Genomic DNA, 23521 nt, shown 5'->3' with positions numbered 1-23521 from the left:
TGTGCAAGCATTGCACGTGTCCTAAGAATAGTCTTTAGACAAAGACCATGGCCAATGGACTGGGCAAAGATCAGATCCTGGCTTCGTGTTCAGCTTGATTGGGAGGAGAGCATCTTCTCAAATTTAGAGAAATGCCAAATATAAAGGCAAAAGGTAGAGAATTGCCTCGTAGCTGCTCTCAAACTATTATAGAACTAAAAAAAAAAAAAAAATAGATAACGTTTAAACTGTTATTTTAAATTTTCGAACTTAGAAGACAGTGCAAAACCAACAGTCTTTATGAGGCTAAATGTTTGCTTACCTTTGAAAATAATAGAAAATTCCTATTAGCACTCCAATTTTTAATTATTACACCTTAATTAAAGATTAAAATACACTCTTCAAACATTACAAAGGTTGGCTCAAATTATATTCTTGACTTCACAAGACAGTAAAAAGCACTCCAAACATTTAAGCTCATATAAAATCTTAAACCCCAAAAAAATAAAATTCTAGTCTTAAGAGAGAGAGAGCGCTTCTATTAGCACCCCATCTTTTACTGATTCACAACCATTCACATATTGCGTGCTAACTTGTTCAAATTCTAGTTGTGGTATACTCAGTCATTTTAATTCTTTAATTCCCTAAACATGCTTTTTTCAGTGAATTCATCACTTTTATAATCAACGAATCCATTAATAAATTACTAACAAGATCCTTGCTAAGGCAAAATCACTTGTATTTTATCAACGAATTAAAATGAATAGTGTATTAAAACCTAAATTTTATCATATTCAAAATTTTCTGTATTTTTAATTTGGAGTGTAATAAGTAAAAATTGGGGTGTCAATGCTAAATAGCAGGTCTAAAAAATTAATTATGTTCATATATATAAATAAACGAGATGGACAAAGAAGAAAATTAGGAAATAAAAACAAGTAGGCATTTGCAGTTTTAAACAGAAGCAACAAAAGAAACGAATTCTAGTTAAGAGTTAAACTACCAGAAAAAACTATTCAAAATAAAATTATGGTCGTTGGATCATCTATCCACTTCTTCTTCTGTTTTCAGTTTTTCATCTCGACCTTTATCCCTATTTATGTACAAAAACAAAAACCAAAAATAAAATAAAATAAAATTTGAAAGAAAAGCACAATATTGTTTTTTTAAGTCTCCTAATTCCGTCTTATTCCATCTTGTTCAATCCAATCTGCTTCCCCACATCGTTTCTTATTCTGTCCACAGTTTTCCAGTACAACCCACTCTGATCAAACGCTGATAAATAATTCTTAACTTCGTTCTTGATCATCTCTTGCATCACAGACAATAATTCTGGATTAAAACTCATAAATTCTCTCTCTTTCGATGATCCAAACTCGGAGTTCTGGTGCTGATGAATCGATTGTGGTGGAAATTGCTCCAATGGCAGAGATAACTTAGTTTGATTAAGGTTCATTATTGTCGTCGCATTTGCATCGTTAGATCCTGAAACTTGAGTCAAAACTTCGCGTGGATCAACCTCATAGAGTGAGAGACTAAGCGAAGTCGATGGATCGTTTCCACCTGTTTTCTTCATAGAGGAAGAAGAGATCACTGGAAAGCTAGGGCTAGAGTCGCTTAAATCAGATCCAGCAGGACTTTCAGGGCTGAGATTCAATCCATCGCTCACTGATCTCTTCGATCGTTGATTCTCGTGTCCACCGAAGCTTCCATCTTCGATCATGGACGAACATTTGCGCTTAAGAGTCGAATTCCAATGGTTCTTGATCGCGTTATCAGTGCGACCTGGAAAGAGACGAGCGATCGTTGCCCATCGATTACCAAACTTCGCATGTGCTCGGATGATCATCTCGTCTTCTTCGGGAGTGAAGGCTCGATGCTTCACCTGTGGTGAGAGCTGGTTACACCAACGTAGACGGCATGACTTTCCAGATCTACCTGAAATCGATTTGCTTATTAAAGACCAATTCTTTGGTCCGTGTCTCTGCACTAGCTTCTGCAATGCGTCGTCTTCTTCAGGACTCCATGGACCTCTGATTCGATTCAGATCTTTTCTTGCTAAATCCATTGATTTTAGTTGATCAATCGAAACCCTAAAAACCCTAAATGTGCAATAAACCCTAAAAAGATGCAAAATTTATGAGAGAGAGAGAATACAAAGAAGGCGAGAACATCTCCTGTTTATAACAGAAGGAGAAGAATAGAGGAAACTGGGAGAGTCGGTTGCATGACCGGTTATAGCCATTAAAAGAACACCGTTTCTTCCCGGAAGGCGGTTAATTGGATACAGCTGTCATTAGGACACGTGTCACATTACTTTTTTTGAAGTTAAAAGGAAAAAAAAAAAAAAAAAAAACGAAATCAAGATATTTTCCAACTTTCTTTGCCTTTCTAATTTTAAATTAAAATAATTGAAGTATAAATATATATAATAAACTATTTAAGGGATTAAAATAAAACTAAATAAGTTAGAGGGTGGAGCATTAAATGAAAAAGATAACATGAAAGGATTCGTATCGATTTCTGTTACTCGTACATCGTACCTACTACTACCTAACGCCTGTTTTTGGAAGGAAGTTTGACTAACACGATGCATGTAACGTCCAATGGTCCCACCACCACATAATGACTCCCCTCGATACTCGATATATAGTAACTAAAATCTCACTTGAGATTCGAATCACTAATATCTCTTTATTTGAATAATAATCTGTTTAAGCTTTGGATGGTAGTAAATATAGGTTATTATCTACAAAGATTGATTTTTATTTGAATTATGAATTAGTCATCTAGTCGCCTTGGATAAGAGCAAGCAACCACTACAATATAATGAGTACAGATCATCTCTTTTAGAAAGAAGAGATGATTAGGGCACACATTAAAATGTACTAAGTACACCTTGACAATAAGTATTTGAGGGTATTTTGGTAAAAAGAATATTTTAAGAGCATTTTTTTTTATACAAAATCAGTGAAAATCAGTGAGTGACATTGACATTATTTGACACATTGGTGTGCATATAATCATAGATGCTTCTCACTCATATTTTGATGAAAAGCATCTACGGACTATGGTTCTATACACAAATTCATATCAGCCGATTTTTTTTTTAAAGGAACCCTCTTCGTCTGAATTACACGTGGTATTTCCACATGTCCTGTAAAGAGAAAGGTTATTTCAAAATTTGAAGTGGGCAGTCCACTTCAAAAAAGGACTCTATGTCAGCAATGTGTGAAACAATTAGGGGTGTATATGGTTCGGATTTTGACAAAATTGGAACCAAAACAAACATGATCGGTTCTACAAATTTGGAACCGAACCAATCCAAACAACCTTAGATCGGATTGGTTCGGATTGGTTCTCAGTTCTCATACTTTCAAAATAGAAAAATTAGTATTTTTTCTTTCAAAAGATGAACTCTTTGAATTAGATAAAAAATAATACCTATTTTTAAAATGAAAATGATTTTATGATTAAATTTTGATTGAAATCTATATAAATTGAAAATTAGAGGAAGTTCAATGAACCTAAAAAAAAATTACAATTTTTAAATTGGTATTTTGGATGGATTAGTGAGGAAACTAATTCATAAATGGCAGATTAACAAATCCAAATATAAGTTCGTATAGTATATTTCATCTAACAGACATGGTATAAAGGTTCTCGTAAAAAAATAAGGAATCAAACTCTTTGAGAAAGTTTTTCCATAAATGGATAGATCCATTTGAGTGTTGAAAGAGAGATTTATGTTCATTTTTTTTTATGAGTTTTTGTTAGAAAAAAAGAGAGGAGATGAAGTTGAAGATTTTGATGAGTTACCTCTCTTTCTATATATATTTATTTATATATTATAATATATACTTCGGATTAGTTCGATTCTCAGATTGGTTCGATTCTATTATACCCCTAATCTGGATCCGAATCAAAACAATCGGATTTTTTTTTTTACAATATGCACCCGAACCAAACCATGCTCAATCCGAACCAATCCAATCTAAAAGGCTTTGGATTGGTTCAGTTCTCGGATTTACCCAATCCAATGTGCACCCCTAGAAACAATGTCACTTCAACATTTTTCTTAAAATTGAATTATAATTTTTTTTTCAAATAGAGATCGATCATAAATGATTTTTATCATTATTATTGTTAGGGTGATGTCAACATGTGCCATAAAGGGTACGATTAAAATGCATTAAATACACCCCTATAAATTACAAAAGATACCCCCCCACCCCAATGTTTATTTTCAAAGTGCATTTAATGCATCTTAATATGTGTTCTTACGATACACATTAAAAAAATATGATTTTTTTATTAAATTTTTTTTCTCGATTTGTTCACAGCTAACGTGGCAAGGACAGAAAATCATAAATCTTTTTCTTCAAGATACACAAGAAAAACGTTCAGGTCCTTGCCATGTTAGTTGAGTGCAAATCGAGTGAAAATTTTCAAGTCTGAAAATCACTAGCATTAAAAAAAAAAAAAAAAAAATTATTTTTTAACTCTCAATCATTTAACCCCTTAATATCTTCATTAGACATCACTAAAGGATAGATGAAGTAAAAAATTTAAAAATAATTCTTATTTTCCAACATAAACTTTCAAAAGAAAACCAAAAAAAAAAATGAGTAGAAAACAACAAAAAGAAACGAGATATGGGAAATCGTATTTTTAGCATGCAGCGGTTACACTTGGACAGCTGTTGACACTTGTTCCCCCATGAGATCCTTCTCTGTTATCTCGCTTTTACTCTTTTGTACGATTTGGTAGACTCGTGCGATGCAGTGATCGCACGTGTGGTTGAAGATTTTTAAATGCAAAGCATGAAACGTCCTTTTAGCCACAAATCACGACGACAACTGTCATAATTTATACAAATGATTTTACAATTTTACCCTACTAAGTATGTACTAAATAACATCTTTTATAATATTTATGATTTATGAAAGGGTGGAGCCAAACATTGGGTGAAACCTTTTTTTTAATGTATGAATTAAATGTTTTCAAAAGAGTTGATTTTTTTTGTAAAGATGATCATAAGGAGAGCCAAACATTGGGTCAAACATGTTTTTAATGTATGAATTAAATATTTTCAAATGAGTTGATTTTTTGTAAAGATGATCTCTATGATGAGATCATTCCTACCGAAAGATCATTCTCACAAAAAATCAGTCTATTCTAAAATTTCTAACCCCATTAAAAGACATTTAAAAAAATTAAATGATCCATAATTCTTCAACTTGTAAATTAAGATTACAAGTTTTGAAATAAGTTGATTTTTAGTGAAGGCGATCTCTTTATCATAGAGATCATCTTCACAAAAAATCAATCTATTTTAAAACTCTTAAGTTCTATTTTGAAAAATGTTCGATTCTCTTTAAGACATTTGGACGCTTCCCTTTATGAAAATAAAAATAAATTGGATGAAAATAAAATTTAAAATTAAAAAAAATTAAAACCCAAGATTAAGCTACAAGTTAGAGTTCCATTTGATAAAATTGATCGTATAATTTTGTTTACTCACAATTGTGAGTCGGGGTGGATTCAGAGGGGGGGCACTTGCCCCCATAAGAGATGAATGAGCTATTGACAGATGACAACCACGGATAAAAAAAATTAAAAATCGGTTGCCCACATGTTTTTTTCACTCTTCGATGCCCCCAATTTTTTTGGTTTTTATTTTTTAAAACACCTTCATGATGGCTTATATGTAAGAAACACCTGTGTTTTTCAAGCCCATTTTTGACCTTTGAACCCCCTCAATTTTTAAGTTAATATTTGAGATCCCCATATGCCCTTTCAAACCCGATGATGGCCTACCCACTTTGATCATGTCGCCCTCTCAAACTGTTGACACTCTTGGGTGACCTTACTATCGCATTTTTTTAAATAACTCTCTTGAACAAATAACTGCAAGAGAACCTTATTTTATGAAATTTGTTACCCACTAAACCTGATTTTATAAAGTTTGTTACCCAACAAATCTTGGAATAGGGATCCAATTCATAAATTTCAAATAAATGCACAAATTACTTGTTACTTAACATACCTAAGAGTAGATCCTAACCACAACAATTCTATGAAGTTTGAAAAAAAAATAGTTAATTTTCACTGTTGAATTTTAGTTTTAAATTTGAGATTTCAGCAGCAATCCATTTTTAATACCTTCGATTAATTTCAAAGATGATTTTTTTCTTTTTTAAGTTCTTTTGAATATGATTTTTTTCCAATCTTATTATGTTAGTCATGCTAGCTTGATCCATAAAGTAAGCGTTGTTCGGTAATAAACTTGATAAAGAAAGGGAGTTTTTTTTAATAAAATTAAGACATATAGGCCTGCCGGATAAATCTCTCACAAAATATTTTGGTTGAGTTGGGGACCCCTCCACATTTTTGTGAATATTTGAGATACCCTTGTAGTTTCAAACTTGATAATACCCCCAATTGATTTTTTTCTTCTTTTCTACACTTATCTTCGGCATATAATTAAAAACACTTACTTTTATGTCTTATAATTTGTAATCATCAAAATCCCATCTCTTCTATCCATCTTTTTTAGCCTAGCCTTAATCCCTAAAAAAGTATGGATTTCTCTTCAAAAAATATCTCATCTCCTCCTTCAAAAATCCAATCTTTATTTTTAAGATTAAAGGTTAAATTATATCAATTAAGCTTCACAACTAGGATTAAAAAAATTAACCCAGGAGATTGAAGATAATTGATTTTAGGAAGCAAAATCAAAGTGTTTGTGATTTCAAGTTGAAGGTGAAGGTATTGAAGTCATTTTTCATTAATTTATTAAAGAAGACCGAAGTCACACACACATGTAACCCTTTTTGTCAATATTTGAGATGCCCTATGTTTTTTTTAATGATGACATTATACCTTGACTTAGGTCTTCTAGCATAGGCTAATAAAAAATGACCTAACTACCATTTTCTTCATCAAACAAAAAATACCTCGAATTGATGAGTTGTTCGATCTTTATTGAAGTCGTGATGAATGCACACGGTAAATCATACACGGTTGATGTGCCAAGGGCACAAAACCATAGATCTTTTTCTTTTGGATACACAAGGACAAAGATTTGCGATTTTGTGCCCTTTGCCTTGCCACATCAGTCACGTACAGACTGCGTATGATTTACCGCATGCATTCATCATTATTCATCTTATTGATCAATTTGATGCATCTATCTTTGCATAAAACAACAATATGAATTGTGCATAATTCATTGTCTACCTCAAAAATGTATTTCATCCTATAAATGTTTAGCAGACATGTATGCCAACAATCAAACTGATCCACAACTTTTGAGTACATTGGTCCACCAATAGATCATCAGAATATTAATCAGGTTGGTGCGCCAAAAAGACCGTTGCAAGGAATTTTTAAGAGGACGACATCAAGCTTTTGGTGTTAGCGGGAACATCGAATTCACCTTGTTATTGATATGGTGATTTGTCCGAATAAGATAATTTAGTCACCAATCCTATGAGTCATAGGCAAATGTTCTGAAGTATCCTAACCCTTAGTTTGCTCAATGTTTACAAACCTAAATAAATTTGACCATATTACAAATCATGTTGACCATTTAGGCTCTACATCCTATTCTTGGAATCGTCGTAAATTCATTAAAAATTACATTGACAAAATGTGTGGTCTTCTGTTTTAATATTTTGGATGACTTCATAACCAAGCAAGGCATCTTAATGATCTGATTGTGTAGTAAAAATAATCCGATTACTGTTGAACTGGCTAACCTCTAAAAGGCAAAAAATTGGTTTCTATCTTAAGTGACAAACCTAGGCTACTAAATTTTCAACACCTTCCTAGTCTTGAAGAAAAGTCTCAAATTCCTAAATCTAGCATTTTATCCTTTTCCAACAGTGTCATTGTTGGGATTCAAACTAGTTTGAAAGCTTTGAATGTTGAACTAAAAATTGAGAATTGTTGGGTAACCTCTCTTTTTCTAGCATGTTTTTTTCCTAGTTTGAAGACTTTGGCAAGCAGATAGGTCAGGCAGGTACCAACCCACTAACTTGTCCACAGTGGTCTTAATACACACTAACCTATCAAAATCTTCGTGAGGTAAAAATGTATTGAAAATATTCAAAAATGGTCTTAAAATATATCAAAAGAAGGCTTGACAGACATTCAAAGGAAGAAAATGAGCAGTAGTGGGGGATAATGATGTAAAGAAAAAAAAAGAAATATATTGGAGATGACTGATTTTGCATTTATAGGTGAAGTTATCATGAGTCAGGTAATTGTTACTTACATTCATCGATAGCATCTGCTGCTCCTAACTCATGCCAGTGCCCTCTGTTTTAAGAAAAAAGACCAAGCAGTTTTCATATTAATCTGCCAAAACATCACGATTTGTCATCTTCACAAACTAAGTTCTTTGGCCCAATGATTCCAATGCAGTAGCCATCTCTGGCTAGATATACTGCTTGTCTGAAATGCACCTCCAATTCGCAAGATGTCGGCCAACCACCAATATTAATTCACTTATTTTTTTTCTCCATTTTTCCCTTATTCACCAGATCAAATACACGTCGACATTTATGCACGATGCAGTCTGGCCCACTTAGCAGTGTGGGGAAGAAGCAATAGTTTGATTTATGAACCAGAAAGGAATGGAACCTCAGCTACAAAAGTTGGGAGGGAGAGATGGAGATTATGGGTTGCTAAGTAGGCAATAATACCGGCAGTATAACCTGCAAAAGCAAACCCACTCACCTGCACAATACGGAATCACCGCTTTTACTAAAACAGTAAACTCGGTATTGGTCAACAAAGACATCAGTGTTAGCACCATTTTTTTTAGAGAGATTCTATTGCCACACCAAATTTTGCTAATGCCACCCCAATTTCATATGTAAACCACCAAAGAATTAGCACACATCTTGGGGTGGTGTTAGCAAAAGTTGGTGTGGCAATAGAAGCTTTCTTTTTCTTTTCAATAAGTAGCAATGATAGCACCCATTTACCTTCCGCAAGTACCAAAAGAAATCGACCTTCTCCATCCCCATAAATGCAACCCCGGCAGCAGAGCCAATGACCAGCATGGAACCACCAGTACCAGCACAGTATGCAACCAGCTGCCAAAACTCGGAATCGCGTGGGAAAGATGATAGATCATACATTCCCATTGTTGCTGCAACAAGTGGAACATTGTCTATAACTGCTGACACAACCCCGATCGCACTCGCTATCAGCTCAATATTTGGGACATGGGCATCAAGGTAATTCGCCAATTCTCTTAGAAGCCCCGCAGCCTCAAGACTAGGAACTCCCCAAAATTCAAATTTGACAGCATCACAGAAAAGGAAGATTGTAGCTCAATTTTAGAATCCTCCTCAAGAAATAGTTGAAGAAAAACTCGTAAATGTATATACATAGAAACAAAATGCCTTGATCCTATACTCCTATTCTAGAAGAATATATTCATATGTAAAAGCTTATTCTAGAAGAATATAGAGAAATGTCTTTGATTAATATGTACCATAGACGTGTAAAATCACATTTTCCAAATGATGTTAGCGGCATTTTAATTAGAAACAAGGATTTTTCTCTGGTCAATGACTTATCGGGAGAAAGTACTCAACTAGTAGTTACTCTTGGAGCAAGTACAATCTAATGAAATATTGTTGGTCACTTGTAACAACTCTATTAATCTGAGCAAAATTCATAAATTACCGTTGTGTTTCATGATGAAAAAATTTTACTGAAAGAAAACGAACATGTACAGAAATGTATTTGGAGGAAAGTTCCCAAGGCTTTTCACGATGAGATAATGAGGACAATATGAGAAATACCAAATCGTGATTTCATTGCCAATTACCAGTGCCGCCCAAAGACCGATGCACCCAAGGCTATGGACTTTCTGGTCTTCTAAGAGTCAAAACAAAAGGAAGGTGACTAGGCTGACCCAGTATTTTGGCGATTTGAAAATATATTTTATAATAACAGTGATTTTTCTTGTTATCTACAACTTACCTCTACAGTGATCTTGCTAACATATTCGACTATATTTTATCACTTTGGTTTTATAATACTAATTTATTCAAGATCAGTTAAAATATTAAAAGAATAATTTAAATTTACAGGTGATTTTGGTAGATGACCCGGAATTTGAGGTAAGGCTCCGATAATGATGATGACAAGCAGTAATCTTCGAGTCCTCTACATATAATCATAAAATTCAAAATCTACAAACTCATAGATAGCACTAGAGGAACAGTTGGCTCTTGCAACCAACACCCAGAAAATATATTGGATTCCCCTTTTCTAGTTTCTAAGAAAGACACACACATGTGTGCTAGTGTGACACATGAATAATGTATTACTTTGGTAGGTAAGCGGTGAAGGTGGGTATGGAACCAGGGCCCATGATGGTGCCACTTACTGACACTATCCACTTACCAAGTTGGCAACTTTAAAAAATGTACCTGGACAATTAAAAAAATTTGTATCCTCTGTTAATTGCTCTATTATAGATTCAAACTAACTATGAAAATGGCAAGACAGTCATGGGGGGGCGGGGTGGTCTTTCAATGATGTTCAATAAAAATAAGTATATAAATATGGCATCATCATCCCTGGTTACCAGTTTTCATGGCTATTTTCCTCGCCTAAGTTGGTGCCTTACGACTTGATGAGCGGCTAGCCCAGGGGTGCCCATACACCCCATCGTCTTTCCCACCCTTTAACAACAGTAACAATCCCTTTATCAGTTAATCTGTAATTTAAAAAAGATTGGTAAAACTGCAAAACCGCTGAATAGGAATGGCAGTAACTAGGCACATTTTTTAAACCTTGCATACTTTTTTTAACCACATTAGAGTGAAGGACGCAGAAACTCAAATTAAATTTGGGGTACCTGCTAACAGATAGAAGGATTCCAAGGAAGAAAAGGGCTCCTTGAGTATCTATACGAGATAAAGCTTGTGGTACTTTCAACCTCTGCCTTTCAGATTCTCCATAATGAATAGCATCTGTCAAAATCCAAAGAACTCCAAGTCCAAGCAGCATACCCATGTAAGGAGGCAGACCAGTGATGGCCTTAAACACCGGAACAAACACCAAAGCCCCGATGCCAACAGAAAAAACAAGCTTTCCTCGAGGAGCCATTTGTTCCGATGCCAAACTGTAGGAAGAGTCATGTCCCTTCCCATCAACTTCACTGCAGGAAAAAGCAGTAGTTCATTTGAAGTTTCATCCCTTTAAGTCCAATGTAATCTTTTCAAGTTCAAAGTGTACATAGATGTGCTCGCCCATCAAAGAAGAATACCTAGTAAGGGACATGAGAGCCAGTGGAACAGCTAGAGAAATCGCGGAAGGAATGAGCAAGTCCTGCAACCAAGTAAAATTTTGATTAGAAATTCCATTATTCCTCATAAAATAATAATAAATTTTCTTCAATGGTTATGAAACAAAAATTTAGACATTAAAGCAATCTTGGAGAATGCCTGAAAAATACATAACAAATTCACTGAATTAATCAGAGGATCATGGAATCGCAAATATAAAAAAAAATTCTACTAGACTGCATAAGACCTAACCTCAGTCTCTCTCCATCACTCAAAACCTTTATCTCCATGATCAACCAATTTTATTGCTTAAAAACATCATTTTTCTACTCGACTGAATTAGAACTAACCTTAGCTTGTTGATGGTTTCAAGATTATATTCGTACATAGAAAGGAAAAAAAAAAAAGGCTACAAATCTTATTTTCACTAGATTTTCTTCATTAGTCTTATATTCGGAAGTTGATCAAGGGGTATGGCAGGTAAGACTGAACTCTAATTTTATTGTTTTTTCAAAAGGGCTAGATCATTTTCATGTACTCTAAAAACAGCAGTTTAGAGATTAGAATTGGAATTTAAAAGATATGCCACTAGATATTGAATTTCCTACATCGAAATTACGAAGGGATATTGACATTTTGCATAGCTGAAGTTGACATTGGCACCTTGTCTTCACGAACCTGAGCATGGTCACAGTTTCCCAATGTGTAATCAATGGTGTCTACCAAAATCAGGAAGCATACCATTTGAGGATGCCAGCTTGATAAGTTGGTAAGGTTTGATCATCTTAATGGCTGATATCATGACCAAGGTTCAAAACCTGTCATCACCGCCTTTACCCACAAACCTACTAACCACCCTACTTGTGTAACCAAACCCAACCTAAAAAGAGAAGAATAAATAAAGAGAGAAAGAGCAATTGATGGTAATAGAATAACTTTTGTCATTTTGCTCTTTATCTGAGGCAACATTGCAAAACACACCATGCAAGGATTTCCAGGCAAAAAACAGCATGATAATATATACTTGAGCAAATATTGAGAAATCGAATAAAGGATGCACAGCTGAAAAAATTTATAAAGAAAGACCTTCATTGTTTGCAATGTGGAGATCTGACCATGTATCCAAAGCATAGTCGTGGTAACATCGCCAATGGGTGTCCATGCACCCCCAGCATTTGCTGCTATCACGATTACAGCTCCTAAAAACCTGTCATATTAGATACCAATTTGTGAAACAAGTATTACAGATCAGTGTTATCAAGGCGCGCCTCAAGGCGAGGCGCAACAGCAACGCCTTAGTATTAGTATAGGTAAGGCAGGGAAGGTTTTTCAAGGTGGAGGGAGGCACACACCTGGGCTGTGCCTCAGGCAAAGCACATGAGGCGTACGCTTCACTTACATATCAAATAAAATGTGATCTTTTTTTGTAAATCTCTTTTAATTGGTTGATGTAACCTATTAAGTCACATCATGATGAAACACACACACATATATATATTTCCTTTCTACTCTTTTTTTCTTTTTACAAATTTTACAATTTATTGTAAATTGATGAAGGTTTTGTGTTACCTGATGACGATGATAAGTGATGCTTTTAGGCTAGCTCATAGTTGATATTTTTGAATTTTGAAACTTATCTTTTGTTTATTATACTCTTGGTATAAGGATATTGAATGCGGTTTTGTGATTGTGTCTTAAACTTGTAAGTTTTAATTTTCAATTTAATTTATGGTTCATAGTTCCTTATTTTCATGATATTTTATTCATTCTTGATTTTATTGTTAGTTTTTTACTTGCTTGTTGTGGTTTAACCTAACCTATTTATAGAGATTGAAATACTAAATACTTGTATATAAATTTTATATTTGTTGTAATTGTAGAATAGTTATAATTTATTTTAAGTAGCCCAACCTACTTTCACTATTTAATTTTTTAGTTATATGATCTTTTTAATTTTATTGCACCTTACTTCACTCAGGCGTGCACCTCGCCTTGTGCCTCAGGCACTAGGAGGCCTTTACGCCTTTCGCCCTTAACTACACTGTTACAGATATTGATTATAACAATAAAATAAAATAAAATAACAAGTATTACAGATCAATAGGATGAACAAATTTTGGAATATGTAAGGGTGTAAAGCAAAGAAATAATTAATAATGTGCTAGAAGAGAACTAATATCATGCAGCTAAATAATTGATATCATTCAAGCAGGGTGTGCTGAAAGCAAGATTTCCATAAAGCCACCAAAGTCAAGTCTAATGTCTGGTAACTTTGACAACAAAATGGAGGTGCTTCAAAGAACATAGAAGTCTCTAAATGGGTTTTTCATTACAGTTGTACATACCTAACTTGAAAATTCTTATTAATGCAGAGGTCTGTGGATCTCATTTTGACTACTTGCTTCGGCCCTGACTACACTATAAAGAAGTAGCCCACCCCCCCTATACATGACAAACGTAGCACTTTGCCCCATCTCCTAGGGACTGGAGCTTGCTATTAGCATACAATATGGCTTTTCAACCTCCGTTTGCAAAATTTATTTTTAGTCTCGACAAAGAGGAAAATAATCATATTTTTTTTAGTAAGTGGAAATTTTATTGAAAGGAGGACAAGGAGTCCTCCAGAAAAGATACACAGAAACAGGAGAAACAAGAAACCAAGAAAAGAAAACAGAAAAAGAAAAGAGCAAATAGAAAAGAGACCAAAGGTGGATCGCCCTTTACAAACTAGATCCCACCTATATCAAGTGGATATAGATATTACAGGCATATTGAAGTATCATGGTATCATAGGTCTCTTGGGGAGGAGATAGTTTAAAATACAACATGACTCCGAGATACGTGTAGATCATTAGAGCATCTTACAATTACCCAAAGTTGCAAAGCTTAAACCCAAATTTGAAATCACTAAAACCTATAAAAATCATTATGATTCAGTTATTAGGTAACTAAATCAACACCATGTGCTGAAAATGCCACTGAGTTCTGCACAATCAGGTTGCATCTAAGCAAGAGAAATATTAATGTTAAAGTAAAGGTAGTCATGGCCAAGATCATAATTATAGTGAAGGAAAACGTGGCTTCATACAAAACACAAACTAGTCATAACTAGTAAAAATGATATAACACGAATTTAAGAAATTTATCACACAACACTATGGAAAATATTAAATTACAAGCGATGGGAAAATGAAAGGAATTGGCAAGAACATACTTTCGGTATTCTGAAGGTGGTAATAGTTTTCGCAATAAGGAGACCATAACAATGGTAGATGTTAGGTTATCAAGGATAGAACTGAGGGCAAAAGTCACAAAACCAATCTGAAAATTTCACCAAGAAATTGGTCAAAACCCATGAACTAAAACAAGAGATTTAACAAGCACAAAAATGAAATCAGCAATTCAGCAACAACTAGATATCTGGAGTTTATAACATAGCTGTACTGAAAAAGAATCCAGAATTAGTTGCAGCTTGATAGCATACCATTTGGAGGCCCTCATCCAGGCCCAACAAACCTTAGAAGAGACCCATTTGCAGAAAGAACTATGAAACCATATTCTAGAAAGTTTTATCCAGGGTCCAGCAATTTCTAATGTGGTTGTTTGCAGTTTCTTAATCTATAGAAAGCCTCTATTAGATACCATTTTGGGTCTAGTGAAGTCTACATCTGATTTCTGACTTAGAAGATCAGAAAATAGGATTCCTATTTGGGGAAGTAATGTCATTATGAATAGAAAAACAATAAGTTCTAGAAAGCAGTGAGCTTCTATTTATGTTTTAGCGGTTAAAGTAAGTTAGGGGTCCACCAAGGATGTTCAGCCATAAGCCATTTATAATTTCCTATCTACTTTGGAGATGAAAAATTGAGAGGGGGGGGGAACAAAATAAATAAGTAATATCATGTTAAACAATGTAAACCATAAACATTAAAACCAGAATAGAAATAATTATATATATATATATATATATATATATGGATCTCGTCAAAGATCCAAGGATGTATATGGTTTTAAATAATTCAAAAAAAGAAAAAAAAGGAAAAAAAATACAAGAAAAGAGGTATTTCTGTTGGTTTTCAACAAAATCCCCAAATTGAGCTTGATTTGTAAAACCTCACAAATCCTCTCTAATTTTCAAGTTTGGAGGTCGTATTCAAGAGATTTTAGCGAAAAGATGGCTGTGGGTGAAATTTCAGATGTTTGGAGCACATTTGGGAGATCAAATGATAAACAGAATGCTTCAAACTCCATAAAAATAAGGTTCCAATGAGTTGTGCAATGATCTGGATCATATTGTCAGATAAGCATCGGATGGTATATATGATCTGTACGAGTCTAAACCAGTCCATTATGGGTTGCAATTTAAAGTGGGATCATATTGTCAGATAAGCATTGGATGTTATGATTTGTACTTAAAATACAATATCAAATGAAAATCCCATGTCAAGTTTATCATCAAGTGTAAGGTTAATGCATACCAACTGACAACAATAGAGACCTGTCAATATTTAATCACTCACCACCCAAAGCAGAGTCCGTGGTTTCCGAGTTGTGATATTGTCAGTAATTAATTTAAATCCTTGATGCGCATCCACTATCTCTACGATGGTCATAGCTCCAAGCACAAAAAACACTATTTCACTCACTTCAGCAGATGCATGGCTTAGCTCATTCACAGCTATATCAGTTGAGGGAGCCTACAAACAAATGAAACAGAATTATTAACTGGGAATAAAGGTGCAAAAGAGAAAATCTGTGGATCAAGGAGTATAGATTTAATAAAAAATAACTGAAAGCAATAGTAGGATGTGAAAATTTGAATCTGCAAAAGAACTATAAGATGGAAATATAGCCATTATTCATCTTTTTTATATCAGTACAGCAGTTGATAAATGGTTAAAGATGATGAATACATACAATTGTACCAAACAACAATCTTTAGATTGAGTGCAAATGTTGTCACCAAACAGAACTCTTGGCTTTTTCATTAGGATAATCAAACTGAAGACAATTATAAAGCTCTGGCCAAGCAAAGAGTTGGCCCATCAAATAGACATTGAAGAACGATGTTTAGGCCTACTGATGATGTTGAGCATTATAAAATCAGCCACATCATATCTATCCAATGCATGGAGCAACTTGGTAAGAGTTGGCTGTTATTGAATATGCTCTTTTCTCTTTTCCCCCTTTCTCAGTCAGCAATCATAAGATTGAGGAAATTGAAACATAAGACTCCAAGCATTTATTGTGCAATTAGTATGCAAGATTCTCCCAGGCCCCAACATACCCACGCTATTGTAGACACATGGATTTTCGTCTGTGGCCTACTTTTTTTGGAGTTACCACTATCCATTGAATTTGAAATGGGTGTGAACAGGTCACCTGGATAGATTTTTTGCTTCTAAATTACTTTCTTTTGCAAGTGGCTCCAAGTTGGTCCCAAATCAAAGAGTAAGGTTTTTTTTTTTTAAGGAATAGGGTTTCTTTTGAATTTTTCTAAGATGGTGGAGGTTTCTGGAACCATGACCAAAGTTTAAGGGGGTTTCCAGTGTGTATGGATTATCCTGTCAGAGCTAACTTGACTTGAAGATTCGAATAGTGCTGTGCAATTTTGGGGTGTCTACCATTACAACTCACAAAAACCATCTACTTTCAAAAGAGAAACACCTGTTTAAGCTCCCACTTACTCTAACTAGTAGTGAAGTCTTTCATAAAAATGATGCCAACCAAGTTCAACTTGCTAAAAATAAAACTATTTGCTGGAAAATGAAAATAACAAAAGGCAAATTTCTAAAACAAACTTCTAAATAAGAATAATCCCAAACTTGTAAACATAAAACCCTAGGACTTAGTAAACCTCTTTTGATTCTTATGATTTGCAATAGATATATGGAAGGCTAAGCTGTATATATGAATTTTAAATTAAGATATACAATTAGTTAATATCTAGAAAATCAGTATCATGATAAACTACACACCAAATTTAGTTTATAAAGAACTAAAAGCACTAAGACAGGGATGATATTCAGCTTAATTTCTGATATCCAAGGAATCTTCAGAAGTCACGTCATACCATTTATTCACTAGAAGAAAGTCTATGCTGGGAATATTGGAAGTAAGATGACCTAACAACCCTTACACTTAATGGTGTTATGAGAAGGAACAAAATATAAAACAAGGGTTTTGTTAACGCATTTAATAAACCTTGGAAATAAGCATTTGAGGAAAGTTTTGGTAGATGAAAAAAATTGTGGGAAAATAAAGTTTGGAGGTGTATTTAATGCATCTTAGTGTGTCCCCTTATGACACATGTTAACAAAGCCCATAAAACAATATGGAACATGGTTCTCTCTTTAATGCATAAACGAAAAAACACTAACAACTCCAAGAAGCTAAGTGAAACTTACCCCAATGCTTCGTATAACCCATAAGCTAACAGCCATTAATAATCCAACTCCACTTTTATTGAAAGCTAAAGATTCCTCAAAAATAATCCCCGCATAACCTAACCCAAATACTAATGCCATAGCAAGATCCTGTGCCACAAAATACTTCTGGTCAAATCACTTGAAGGTTGTTCCACAAACGCAAATTAAGATATCTGTGTATAGATGAGTATGGTCAAATTTATATATGAATAGAAAACCTTCAACACCTTTGAAGAGTCAGGCAACAAGACAAAGATGGACCTGATTGGCAGCAACCCAGGAGTGATTAATTGCCACTGCCCCTGCAGCAGCTGAAGCAAGAATTGCAAGAGCTTTCAGCAAGTCAGTCTTTGGCTGGTAAGTGGCTTCAAAATCTTGCGAGCTTATTTCGTCAACTGAACATAAAGGATCACATGTTCCAGATCTTGGCATCAATTCCTGATGCATTGCCAACATGTCAATACTGACTACTACAATTACGTGAAAAAAGAATGACAAACATTTCCAATTCTGGTAACAGAAAGAAAAGGACGCTTGGGTGATAACCCAACTAAGCAGTTGATATAAAAGCACAAGGGTTCCAATCCATTGAAGTCCAAACATTATATATATATATATAGGGTAGCATTCGGCAGCCAAAGTTTTGTTCTATATGGGTTAAAAGTCTCTGAATGGCTGATTTTTTGCAAGGATGATCTCTATGGTGAGGAGATCATCATCACAAAAAAATCAGCCCAATCTGAAACTTCTAACCCCATCAAAAGTGGTTTACAAATTGAAGAATCATGGACCGTTAATTTGCAAACTTTCGATGGGGTTAGAAGTTTCAGATTGGGCTGATTTTTTGTGATGATGATCTCCTCACCATAGAGATCATCCTCACAAAAAATCAGCTCATTCCAAGACTTTTAACCCATATAGGATAAAACTTTGGCTGCTGAACCCGACCCATATATATATATATAGGGTCCCGTTCGGCACCCTAAGTTTTACCACACACTTTAACAAACGCGTTTTGTCCTACATGGGTTAGAAGTTTCGGAATGGGCTGATTTTTGGTGAGGATGATCTCTATGGTGAGGAGATCATCCTCACCAAAAATCAGCTCATTCCAAAATTTCTAACCCCATCAAAAATGATTTACAAAAAATGGACGGTCCACGATTTTTCAACTTGTAAACATGGGGCTAAACATTTCGGAATGGGCTGATTTTTGGGGAGGATGATCTTCTAATCATAGAGATCATCCTCACCAAAAATCAGCCCATTCCAAAACTTCTAACCCATGTAGGACAAAAAACGTTTGTTAAAGTGTGTGATAAAACTTAGGGTGCTGAACATTTCCCATATATATATATATATATATATATATATATATATATATTAGTAACATAGCTATAAAATTATAGGCCAAATTAAAATAAGAAAAAAAAGTGCCACATGACTAAGAGTCTATATGAAGATATTGAATAGCTTGAGCAAACATGTATTTAGAGGTTTCTAGTGATCAACTGATGGGATGATTTTGAATGAATGATAGGGAATGCAGAAACAGTTAGAGAAAGTTTCCTCCTTCAGCAAGCAGTTGCTAATGCAGCATACTTGCAGCCTATTCTTAATGAGTTTTCTCATTGAGAAGAATTAGCTTCACTCTAATACCACAGCAGCATGTGGCATCTAAATCATAACGAGCAATTTGGAATATAAAAAATATGGTATGGGAAAATTTAAAGTAAAATTTGCGGTTTTAAAAGAAAAAGACTAAACTAAACGTTGATAGTATTCCATCTCCTTTCTCATTAAATTCATTAAGAAAGGATAGAGTAACCATTTTTTTTATCTACCAATTAAAGCACAAGAGTAATTTTTTTCCTCATATAAATATAAATTAGAGAAGGGGATGGGGGTGGGTATGGATTAGTGTGGCAAAACCCCTCTCTCTAAAGCCTAACCCAAATCCAAATCAACACTAAAACATAAATCATATATGGTTCTGTAATCTGTAGGATTAACAAAGTGATCCTGTGAAATAACACAGTCGATACGTGCATTTTCACAATCATTGAAAGGTTCGCTAAATAATATGTTTGTAAAGAATGAAAAAATGCACCTAACATGCCCATAATACACAAGCTTGCTAACTATGATCTGGACCCACTGTTGCATAAACTTTCTTTCACATGACATGAGTAGCAATTAGAATGAGATTGCAGCATGTAATCACATCATCGACTTCAATATGAACGAACTTGGCCACAGAATCTCACAACTTTGTATTAAGAATGGGGCATGGATTAAAAACTCGCCCAAGTTTGGATCAATTTGTCCCAGAAAATTCAGTTTCAAAGGGGATTAGTAGGCTAATTTAAATTTGGGCATTGGTCGAGTGAGACCAGATTAACAAAGCAAAACTCAAATCAAACTAGTTCAATGGTTCTCAATTCACCACAATCCACGTGTATTCTCAATTCAGCAGTTTTATAAGTAATAATGAAGGTTATATTACAAGAAAGAAATAGATGGGAACGCTATGCCAATTGACACCTCTAGCCAACAAGTTACATCCTATTTGGCACCTATATGGGCATGAAGATATGCCCAATCTTAAATTTAAAATATGAACAATTTTACTGCCTAAATGCCATTGAAAAACCATCCCTCTTAACGCCTGTGCCACTGAGTTAAAAAATTCCCTTTGACCACCAAAGTGGGGTTAATAAATCTTCGTGCCTAAGCCCAAACCTCCACCTCATTAGAATCTTCTACACTTATGGACCTAAAAAGAAGTATTTCCAGTCCAATCTCTTTGGATCCCCTTCTTGCAGATGGGTTATGAAGAGAACAACATTGAAATTCAATATTACAACCTTTTCAATTATAGGAAATTAGCTTGAAATTTGGTGGTGTAGAACATTTGCATATCAAAAGTATTTACTTTCGAAGTCCTTTTCTACACATCTAAAACTCGAGGTAATCAAGTCGTAGATTCTAATATTGACATTGTATTACTTTACTTTGTGATGGTACTCTTAAATTGGTTGTGATGGAGAGCCAATGACGTGTTTAAGAAAAGATCAGTAATCATCATCAAAGCCGTAACCCAAAAATTTAGGGTTGGCTGAATGAATCATGTTCTTATATATTTTCTTCCAAAGACATGTCTTCCGTTAATTCAAGTGCGTTCATATCTATTTTCATTATCTCAATTCAAATATTTATTGGGTACCCTTCTAGCTCTTTCTGATAAATTTGGGGGTCCAACTCAAAACCAATTGACAATGAGTAGAGAGGCATAAAAGCTTATAAGGAGAGAGACAAGGCAAGGAGTGTCCGATGAGAGACTAAACTCAATATGCCCCCGCACGTGTGGGCCGGACTTAGCCAAAGCAAGTGAGATATGACCCAGACGACGTGGAAGAGAAAAATACCCGTTTTAATACCATGATAAGTTTGGGGTTCCAACTCAAAACCAATTGAAATACTTTCATAAGTGCATAACCGTGTAATATTGTACATTGTAGTAGGATAGATTCACACGTAGATTGTTTATCTATAAGGACTCTGATCCCCTACAAATCAGGATCTTTATCTAGTTTTTCCTCTTTATATACGTAACTAATCAATAAGAATACATAGAGAAATTTCTTCTCCAAAAGTTGTGTTTATCAAATTTATATTTATATGGTATTAGAGTTTTTCTCTCCTCCACATCACCCATTTCATATCTTCACGTGCTTTGGCTTAGTCCGACCCACCCGTGCGGGGGTGTGTTTAGTTTAGTCCCACATCGGACACTTATTGCCTTATCTCTTTCCTTATAAGCTCCTCGGACTCTCCACTCATTATCCATTGGTTTTAAGTTGGACTCCCAAATTTATCATGGTATCAGAGCAGCCCTTTCTCACCTCCACGTCACCCAGTTCATATCTCCATTTGCTTTGGCCCAATCCGACCCATATGTGCGAGGGTGTGCTGAGTTTTAGTCCCACATTGAACACTCATTGCCTTGTCTTCTCCTTATAAGTTCTTGGGCCTCTCCACTCATTGCCAATTGGTTTTGAGTTAGACCCCCAAATTTATCATGGTATCAGAGCGGGCATTTTTTTCCTCCACGTTACCTGGTTCATATCTCCACATGTTTTGGCCTAATCCGACCCACACATGCGGGAGCGTGTTGAGTTTAGTCCTACATCGAACACTGATTGCCTTATCTCTCTCCTTATAAGCTCCTAGGCCTCTCCACTCATTGCCAGTTGGTTTTGAGTTGGACCCCCAAATTTATCATGGTATCAAAGCGTTGGTTCGTATAGGTTACGGGTTCGAACCTTTCCACCCTTATGGGTGAGGGGGAGTGTTAAGTGTATATTTTCCTCCACTTTGCAGTGAGACATACACCAATTAAGCCCCATGACCCTCTTATATTCATAGTTGCGACTTCCCCATCAAATCGGTCTTTTGGGGTAAATGGTTTGTCAACACTTTCTTTTAAAACCTTCAACTTACATATTCTTTCTAAAAGGAGATGTAATCCATCCCAGTTGCATCTGACCAAACTATATCTCAGACCATTTGTCCTTAGTTTATCACCTATTGAGATTTTGTCTTTCTTAGTCTTTCCACTCATCCATCTCAGCATCCCCATTTCTACCACACTCTTAAGAAACGAACAGCGATGGTTTTAATTATTTTGGTCATAAATCACATAACCAAGCAAATTACTTGAACTAAACTTGTATTTGTCATTGAAATTGGTTCTTGAACAATGAAACAAACGAATTTTTAGTAGATGGAAATTTAAAAATAAATAAATAAATAAATAAATAAAAGGTTGTGAAGATGAATTGGGCGAGAACCTGGTACTGTCCATCGACATTTTTATCGGAGGAAGAGGAACTCTTGGCTTGGTCTTTCTCTTCTGCCCGAGCAAGAATACCATTACTGAGCCATCTTTGACCTTGGAAACTCCATGGGGATGAACCCAAACGCGGTAGAGGCAGGCCTATGGGACGTCTCTGATGCAGAATGTTGTGCAGAAACGGATGAGGAGAAGGTTGTTTCTTATAAAGGAGTTGGGCACTACAGAGGTGGTTGTGGTTACCCATCGAGAAAGTCGACATTTCTTAGCTTTCTCCTTGATGGGAGTGTTGAGGTTCTGGTTCTAAGCACTTTCTATTTTTTTGAAATCTGATTAGAGAGAGAAAGAAAAGAGGTAGAGAGGGAGAAGGTCCACTGTACCAGATGCACGTGATCAGTACACGGTTCGATGCCCATATGTTGGATAAGAAAAGAGCCATGATAACCGGACTCCACTTCTGTCATACTCCCTTTACTCTCTTCACGTGGCATGTCATGTGCACAGAATTATATATTTTCCTCGAGATACATTATGGCGCATCCCCATAAATATTACAATTGTGTGTGTCTCTTTTTAAAAAAAAAAATCTATGATTCTATGCACATGTCACATTAAGAGAGTAGAGGGGAGTCAAAAAATCACGACACATGACTATGTATCAATGGTTGTGATGTTAACGATATGCTCAATATTTTTATTTTTTTAAATAAAATAAAATAAATGATTTATAACCCATTCATTTATGTATTTTTCATGCTCGGCTTGTCATAGGTCAGCCAGTTCACATCGTAATGAAGAAAATAGCCAATTTGTCTATAAATAATTCAAGGATGAATTTGTTAGAAAATTATTTGGATATGGGGGTAAAATATAGAAGTAGAATAAAGATCTAGACATTGAGAAAGAGACTGTTATATGGACCTAATATTTATGCCTCTCTT

The 23521-nt window shown here is 35.0% G+C and overlaps 1 protein-coding gene and 1 pseudogene across 1 annotated transcript; both read right to left on the bottom strand.

The window, feature by feature from the left end:
- Positions 1–949: 949 nt before the first annotated feature.
- On the bottom strand, positions 950–2150 carry LOC147409228 (transcription factor MYB73 pseudogene; annotated as a pseudogene).
- Positions 2151–8175: 6025 nt separating this feature from the next.
- On the bottom strand, positions 8176–22916 carry NHD1 (sodium:hydrogen antiporter 1). The gene is made up of 10 exons (XM_086426680.1): positions 22579–22916; positions 17987–18163; positions 17705–17833; positions 15818–15994; positions 14512–14618; positions 12384–12504; positions 11279–11340; positions 10868–11170; positions 8976–9270; positions 8176–8724 (listed from the first exon to the last, which is right to left on the bottom strand). The coding sequence occupies exons 1-10, from the start codon at positions 22840–22842 to the stop codon at positions 8605–8607; spliced, it is 1755 nt and encodes a 584-aa protein (XP_086282806.1). The 5' UTR covers positions 22843–22916; the 3' UTR covers positions 8176–8604.
- Positions 22917–23521: the final 605 nt, after the last annotated feature.

The sequence above is a fragment of the Akebia trifoliata genome, chromosome 2 (genome assembly GCF_017979445.1).
Source record: "Akebia trifoliata isolate Shusen 1 chromosome 2, ASM1797944v1, whole genome shotgun sequence".
Classification (NCBI taxonomy): Eukaryota; Viridiplantae; Streptophyta; class Magnoliopsida; order Ranunculales; family Lardizabalaceae; genus Akebia; species Akebia trifoliata.
This window is presented reverse-complemented; position numbering and strand designations above follow the sequence as displayed.